General features: G+C 38.2%; 1 protein-coding gene across 2 annotated transcripts; it reads left to right on the top strand.

The window, feature by feature from the left end:
• Nucleotides 1–4,109: 4,109 nt before the first annotated feature.
• Nucleotides 4,110–7,557, top strand: LOC112762595 (protein disulfide-isomerase). Of its 2 annotated transcripts, none has more exons than XM_025808472.2 (11): nucleotides 4,110–4,485; nucleotides 4,865–4,895; nucleotides 5,002–5,289; nucleotides 5,367–5,555; nucleotides 5,658–5,783; nucleotides 5,940–6,077; nucleotides 6,161–6,280; nucleotides 6,474–6,591; nucleotides 6,681–6,793; nucleotides 6,923–7,155; nucleotides 7,257–7,557. In XM_025808472.2, the coding sequence occupies exons 1-10, from the start codon at nucleotides 4,301–4,303 to the stop codon at nucleotides 7,142–7,144; spliced, it is 1,530 nt and encodes a 509-aa protein (XP_025664257.1). In that variant the 5' UTR covers nucleotides 4,110–4,300; the 3' UTR covers nucleotides 7,145–7,155; nucleotides 7,257–7,557. The 2 variants fall into 2 exon arrangements, with proteins under 2 accessions (XP_025664257.1, XP_025664258.1); XM_025808473.2 differs by having other exon boundaries at nucleotides 7,229–7,557.
• Nucleotides 7,558–8,499: the final 942 nt, after the last annotated feature.

The raw sequence follows: 8,499 nt of genomic DNA, 5'->3' as shown, positions 1-8,499 counted from the left end.
AGAATTAATAGAAATTCACAGCATGGCTAAATATCTCAAAATTCACAGTATAGTTAATATCAACAGATTCACAGCATGTTAATCAGATTCACACCAAGCATGTCCAAATTGACAGCATGTTTAATCTCAAAAAATTCACATAATGATTATAATAAAAATTCACAGCATGGTTAATCTCACAGCATGGTTAACATCAGTTATGATTAAAATTAAAATTCACAGCAACTATGATTCACAGCATGCTTAAATTAAAAAAAATGCACAGCATGTTAAAATTGAAGTTCAGGAACCTGACTGACCAGTGAGTTGCCATTTGTTACACGAGCAGCTGTGTTTGATCAGATCCACATTAACTTTGGATCCCTTGTAAGTGACTTCAAACCGTTTGCGCTCGTTATCACCAATCCACTCCGCTGTTCATTTGTTGCTTGGTTTGATAAGCCTCTGTAGCCTTTTCTCTTGCACTGGCACCAGTTTCCCTTTATGCGTCCCCAGAAGTTTCTTGTGTTGAACCATTCGCCGCGTCACATAGCACCGTAATTCCTCGCACATTGTAAGTATGGGCTTGCATCTGTACTTCACCACCTTTGTGTTAAACGACTCGCATATGTTGTTTGTTAGGTTGTCGACCTTGGGACCATGGCTAAAGTATGCTCTAACCCAGGTAGCAGGTTCAAATTTCATAAGGTAGGCCCAAGCATCCTTGTTCACTTCTTTCAGTCTTTCCATGGTTGTCTTGAATTCAGAGATGGTGGTGCATTTTGCACAATCCCACACTATTTCTCTTATATATAGATCCTTGAATCGGTTTATGAAATTCTTCCATATATGCATGACATAGCTTCTGACATGTGCACTAGGCATTACCTCTTTCAGTGCAGGTAGCAGTCCCTAACAACAGTGAATAGTAAATGACTGAGACAGTAAACAGGGAATGACAAAAAGGGAACTAACCTTCTGTTGATCCGACATAAAATTCCAACCGTGGTTGCCAACATCACCAATATCCTCCTGTAATAATGTTAGGAACCACTTCCATGATTCTTTGTTTTCAGATCTTGCAACTGCGTATGCAACCACATAGAACTGGTTGTTAGCATCCTGTGCAATAGCAGAAAGTAGTTGTCCCCGTGGTATGTTTTAAGAAATGCTCCATCTAGGTGGATCAATGGTCTGCAGCCACTCTTGAATCCCCGCTTGCAGGCCTCAAAACAAACATACAACTTGTCAAACATAGGGGGTGCTTGAGGCTATGGAATCAGGTCTAGCAATGCAGAAGACCCAAGGTTACTTCTATGTATCTCTAATAAGTAATCCCTCAATTTTCCGTACTGTTGCCTTTCGTTACCCATCATCCTCTCCCTTGTCTCCTTCACAGCTCTATACACCATCTTTGGGTGTGCAGTAAGGTCAAAGTCCTCTCTTAGAAAATCAACAGCTTCACGAGTTGTCATATGCGGGTGCGTTGCCATCCTCTTCTCCACCTTTTTACTGATCCAGTGTTGATCAGCAGCGTTGCTTCCAAGGTCCCTTGCACAAGTGTGCTCGTTTCTATAAGTCTTGACTTGGAAGCATTGTAATTGCCGATTGTAAGACAAGTGGGCAATCCAAGCACACTCTTCATCCTTGCACCCAACCCTAACTCTTTCTCTATCATTCTTGATCTAAACCAACTCCCGGCCTTCAGCAATAAAGGTATCATTTACAACCTCTTTGAACCTCTCAATTGTTACAAACTTTGTTCCAAGCTCAAATCTTCCCTCTCCGAAACTATATTGGTCATTGAAATTAGGCCACTGATGTTTGTTTCCCTCATCCTCAGAAGAAACGGGTGTATGCAGCTCCTCAGATTCATACTCCCATACAATATCATCACCATCCGTGTCTACATCACTCATGTAGTCTACCAGTGCTGGCCTTGGTCCTCTGGCCCTATTGGGCTCCCTTGCAGGCCTAGATCTATTGGGCTCCCCTGCAGGCATAGATCCACTAGGCTGTCCACCAGGCCCACCTGCCTCGGGCTCATAGACAGGCCCTTTCTTTCCTGCAGCAGACCTTGTTCTCTGAGACACACATCGAACTTGCTTCTTTGGTTGCTTACTTGGCTGAGGGGTTCTCTTAGAGGAATGAGGCACTTGTTTCCTCTTCCCTCTGCTAGACACAGACCCACTGACAACATCTTTCCCACTCTCACTATTACTTTCATTACTGGGAGGTGGAGGTGCATACAGCTCATCCTTTGCGCTCTCGTAACTATCGTGCTCTGTCGACGACTGATCCAATTCATCCACCTCCACACAAACATCATCTTCCTCTACCTCATCGTTTTCCTTACTAGCACAATCTATAGGCTCTGGGTCATCAATAGGATGATAAAAAAATATATAGAACTCATCAGTATCTTTGTTTCTCATATTTGCTTGGCGCATCTGGTTGATGCCTGCATCTCCCCTCAGAACATGCAGCCCTGCCTCTATATCCTTGCTCTTTGGATCATACCAATATGTCTCCTTGTATGATTAATATCCCAATCCTTTGAACAGTGTTATCAAATCACCAAAATTTACAAAATCCAGGTCCATCGGTGGGAACCTCTCAACCTTACCATCGGGGTAAACTAACTCACCAGTCGGAGCCCTTTGAAAGTAGCCCCCGTGATGAAAAACAGGAACCACGAAAATATCTACCATCTGCATCATTGTTTGACTCAACGATTAGCGCTAAGCATTAGCAAATACACAACTACCAAAGCCATAAACCCCACACAACCCATCTTCCATGCCCCTCCCAACACTACATTACACCTAAACCCCAACCCATGGCATGCACAGCAGATAACGTTCGAAAGTAACAGTGCCATTCAGTTTTGCAATAAGGGTACTTACCATTACAGATGACACCCTCAACTCGACCAACGAAGCTTCACTTGTGCAACGTTACACGAAGACGACGAAGGGAAGAAGATCAATAATTTTTTTGGAGGGAAAAAGATCATACATATGTGTGCTAGGGCATCAGGTAATTGTGTGTGATTCATATGGGCTTCTTTGGAATTATGTTGAAACTCAAGGACTATAGTCAGCGTTCTCAAAATGTTGCCGTTTTAAATCATAAGGACCTATTTGTCCAAGACTTTTTCTAAAACGGCCACACCAAGCTTCCTTAACGGTCCCGTCTTGACATCTAGGCCTAACACACGCCAGTTAAGCGACACATCATCCCTCTCCGTTATGTTTGGGAGAGCATTTTACACAGAAGGATCGATCCGTCACACATTTTGAATAGTAAAGGGTGTTTTAGTATTTTTAGATCTTCATGGACGAATTTGTCCACGATTTAAAAGTTTAGAAGCTAATTTGTCCTTTTCCCAAAAAATAATAAAACGCACTGTTTTGGTATAAAACAGAAGGGCACTTTTTTTTTGGTTCAACAAGAAGCGCACTTTCATTTCAAACATTTTCCTTCTTCAAGCTTACTTCTCATTTTTCAACCTTCGTATGTTTTTTTTTGGGGTCATACAAACGTTCCTATTATCCAAAAACAAAGATTAGCGGATAAACTTAACCAAAAAGGCAAAAATATCCACTGACCATGTATTACCGGCCCCTAACTTTCAATGGGCCACGCAATTACTCCAAGTCTTTTAAGTCTACAACCCAAAGAGAGAAACAAAAACGGCTATCATTCGCAATTTCGCGTTACCAATTTCTTTATTACGCAATAAGTACCCTTCCTAGCTTGGGGGTCCATTCTGCGTTTGACAAGTATATCAAGCAAGCTCCGTTCACACATGGCACCATTTAGTGACTGACAACAAAGGAAGTATATATTCAACAAATTAAGTTTGCAATTAGAACTTTTTACAGAGCAAGAATCTCTTTATTAAAGATTTTTCAAATTTCCTAAAATGTTACTATTTTTATTAAAAAATCCTAATTAATAAATATTCTTAAGATATACCGGTCAACCAAAATTCAAATCATAGGAAATTTGCCATATATTTACCAGAGTTACCAAATTTACAAGAGAAAACATCGGTGTGACAAGATTGGTCCAATGGGGATCCACCACGTAAGATACAGAGGCCACGTGGGGACAGTAGATTCGGTGTTGCTCGCTGGAGGCACAGTTAGAGAACGCAGCCAAAAAATATCTGAGAGGTTCGGTCACGTGTTCATGCCATGTTTCTCTTACTGTACTTGTGAAATAACGCTGCTATAGCTGCTTTTACTTATAACTATCTACACTATTTTTGGTACGAATCTGCATAGAAACTTTAGAGAGGAAGTGAGTTGAAACGATGTCGTTTAGGGTTCCGATCTGCTTCCTCTTTCTTTCACTCCTACTCGCGGCTCCTCAGATCTCCGCCGATGAATCAGCATCGGAGGCCAAAGAGAAGGAGTTTGTGCTGACGTTGGATCATTCTAACTTCTCCGATACCATCAAGAAGCACGACTTCATCGTCGTCGAGTTCTACGCACCTTGGTATGCTCCGATTCTCGCTTCTTTTTTTTTTCCGTGTTGTAGATCTTGTAGATTTTGCTGATTTCTGGTCCCAATGTCATAATTTGTCTATTTTGTTTTGTGTAATTATATATTCGATTAGTGAAATCCATTGCTAGATTTGTATAATTTTCTTTTTGTCAAAATTAGTCAAAAAACTGGTTTCAGCTGGTAAATTTTGCTGTGTTCTACTATTGTGTGTAGCTTAATTTGGTGTGTTTTTTACTACGCTGATAGAATGCCAGAATTTTTGAATGCGTTTTCATGCAGATTATGAATTGTTGGTAATTTTAGCGCATTGCAATTTCCGTTGTCTTATCTGGTATCATAATTTTCAATGTTCTTGTTTTCGTCTTTTCAGGTGTGGCCACTGTAAGAAGCTTGCTCCGGAGGTAATAATAGTAGATCGTTGTCACATTTTATTTTTGTTTGTAAGTTTTAAATTCACATGGTAGGTTATGCGCTTGCTGAGTTTCTGTTGTTTTTTCGTTCATGCAGTATGAGAAAGCTGCTTCCATATTGAGCAGTCTAGATCCTCCCGTTGTTTTGGCTAAAGTTGATGCCAATGAGGAGAAGAATAAAGAGATCGCAAACGAATATGATGTTAAGGGTTACCCAACAGTCAAGATTCTTAGAAGTGGGGGAAAGCACATTCAAGAATACAAGGGTCCCCGTGAAGCAGATGGCATTGTCGAGTATTTGAAGAAACAGAGTGGCCCTGCATCTACTGAAATTAAATCTGCCGACGATGCTGCCGCTTTCATTGGCGAAAATAAAGTTGTTGTTGTAAGTGACCAACCATTGTGCTTTTGCATGAGTGTAAGATATGTTGGAGTGTAATCTTATTTTTCCTATGTTTTCAGGTTGGGATTTTCCCTAAATTTTCTGGGGAGGAGTATGAGAACTTTATCGCATTAGCAGAGAAGCTACGTTCTGATTATGACTTTGGTCACACCCTCGAGGCCAAACACCTTCCACGGGGAGAATCATCAGTTACCGGGCCTGTTGTTAGGTTATTCAAGCCATTTGATGAGCTTTATGTTGATTTCAAGGTAGTGTTGGTTCCTGTATATTGATTGTTTCAAAAATAACATGCTTTTAGTGCTATCTTATTAGGCTTTATCTGACTTTTCATCGATGTCACATGCTTGTAGGATTTCAAAGTGGAAGCTCTAGAGAAATTTATTGAAGATTCTAGCATCCCTGTTGTGACTGTCTTCAACAATGACCCAAGCAACCATCCTTTTGTTGTCAAATTCTTTAACACTCTTAATGCTAAGGTAGCATGCTATCTAATTCATTCAACGTTAAGCTTGTGTATATATCATACTGATAGATGTGTTTTATTTTTTTATTATTTTAATTTTTTACTGAATCCCACCTTCAGGTATTAATTTCCCTCTTATTTGTTTACGAACTCGTGTTGGAATTTGTAGGCAATGCTGTTCATCAACGTCACCAGTGATGGTGCTGAAGCTTTGAAATCGAAATACCGTGAAGCTGCTGAGCAATATAGATCACAGGGTGTGAGCTTTCTGGTGGGAGATGTTGAAGCTAGTCAAGGAGCCTTCCAGGTTTGTGTGAAAATATTTAACATTCTTTAGTTATCTTTTGCTTAGTACCAATGTTTGACAATATGAATGGCCTGTTTTGACAGTACTTTGGACTTAAGGAAGAGGATGTTCCTTTGATCATCATACAACATAACGATGGAAAGAAATTTTTCAAACCTAATGTGGAGCCAGATCAACTTACAACCTGGTTGAAGGAATACAAGGTGATGATTATTATTTATTATTGTCATTGTTGTTATTATTATTAATTAGCCTATTGCTTTTGCCTGTTTCAGTTTAATATATAATCGGTCATATTACTTAAAGGATATATTGCATCTTCGACTTTAAATATTTTATTATTGCTGTAATTTGTCATGGTGAATATTTATAATTTATTTTCTCTGAATATTTCAGGAAGGGAAAGTTGCACCATATTTGAAGTCTGAGCCTATTCCTGAAACTAATAATGAACCTGTCAAAGTGGTAGTTGCTAACAATTTTGACGACGTCGTTTTCAAATCAGGGAAGAATGGTATATTATAATTACTTCCTTCTATTTGTAATCATTTTCCTTCACCCTCCGCAGCTAAAATAATTTAACTAATAACACCAACAATGCAGTTTTGCTCGAGTTCTATGCCCCGTGGTGTGGTCATTGCAAAAAGTTGGCTCCAATATTGGATGAAGTTGCCGTCTCATATCAAAATGATGCTGATGTTACCATTGCCAAACTGGTAAGAAATGTTTCCAGCTTTCATCTTGCATGATTGTGCTGATATAATTGTTTCAATTGGTGTTGTAAGATGCTTGGTGCCAATCAGTTTGATACAATAATAGTCCACATAATTACTTCAAATGTGCAGGATGCAACTTCCAACGATATCCCAAGTGAATCCTTTGATGTCCAAGGTTATCCAACAGTGTACTTCAAGTCTGCAAGTGGGAAGATATCACCATATGAAGGTGACAGGACTAAGGAAGACATCATCCAATTCATTGAAAAGAACAGAGATAAACCTGGCCAAGAACAAGAACAAGCAAAAGATGAATCTGTCAAGCAAGAACAAGGAAAAGATGAGCTTTGAAGCTTTGAAAGGTAAGCTTATTTTTAATTTGTGATTTTAGTTTCCTCGTCTTTTCTATAGTTTCCCATTCATATTTTGATTTAGTCTTTTCTTTTCCTCCTCCTTTCTGCAGGAAAAGCAGGCGGTTCCTTTTGGCGGATATAGACACACTATGACACATGTAGATGAATCTTTGTAATTCAGAATCAAGCATGTTTGTGAATCTTAGTGCCAATCTGTCTCCCTTGGTTTAAGTCTTTTATCGGGTTTTTATTTTTATTTTATGTTCTTCCTTAACAACAAGAATAAAATGGGAGTTTTTGTTTGGCGTAGTAGTGCTAGACTGCTAATAATCTAGTAGAGTTACATACTGGAAAATGTTGTGGCTGTAAAACTTTGATTCGCTATAATTTAGATGCTGTTATATTCCCTCATGACCCTGACCCTGACCCGAGTGCATTCTCTCTCTCTCTCTCTCGATAATTTGAAGTTAAGGTTACTATTTTCTTTTTATTATTTTTTGTGCTTAAATTACTGTTTTCCATTTTGGTTGGATAATTGATGTTTTAGTTGGCGCAGTAGTTGGATTAAGCATGAACCCAAAATGTAAATGGGCATGAACCCAATGCTCTGAAATCTTTATCTGACAAAATTAACTGTTAGATTTTTCATGTGGATCAAATTCCTTGCGGCGTTATCACTCTTTAATCTTGCTTTGAATGATTCGGTTACACGATTTATTATCTCGAGTGATCCAAGGACATTCCTTTGAGAATTCCTGAGTTTCTGTATCTGCATCTTTTTTTTTTTTGGTAAGCTGTATCTGCATCTTAATTGCACCCATTTAGTGATTAAAATTTGTTAAGACTAAAGTCCTTTTTGTTGTAAAATAAAAGCTATATATATATATAAAGATGTATAAATAGAAGATTTTAGTATTAAAATAATTAGCTCAATAATAATTTATATATATATAATAATATTATATGTTGTAATGTGTATATATATACAAAGATAGAAAGAAGTATTAAAAATAAAGAGAGAGAGAGAATTGCATATGTTTATTGTTACTATCTCAATATAATAAAGATAATTAATATTGCTATTAATATTATATGTAAAGAGTAATAGAAAAGAGAATTTAGAATACTAATAAAATAAAAGAAGAGAAAGAATTGTAGAAGAAATATAAAGAGAAGAGTATTTGATTGCAACATAAAGAGAGAGTATTTGTTTATTATTGTGTGTGTATTAACAACGGAGGTTAACCTCCTGTTTATAAGCATATGGGAGGAATGTTTTCAACCCATATTAATTTCATTCTCTATTGGTAACATGAAAACTGAGTCACTTGCATGGGCATCCATATCCTTTGT

This window comes from Arachis hypogaea, chromosome 17, assembly GCF_003086295.3.
Source record: "Arachis hypogaea cultivar Tifrunner chromosome 17, arahy.Tifrunner.gnm2.J5K5, whole genome shotgun sequence".
Classification (NCBI taxonomy): domain Eukaryota; kingdom Viridiplantae; phylum Streptophyta; class Magnoliopsida; order Fabales; family Fabaceae; genus Arachis; species Arachis hypogaea.
The sequence above is the reverse complement of the archived record's forward strand: the minus strand, read 5'-3'. Positions and strand labels throughout refer to the sequence as shown.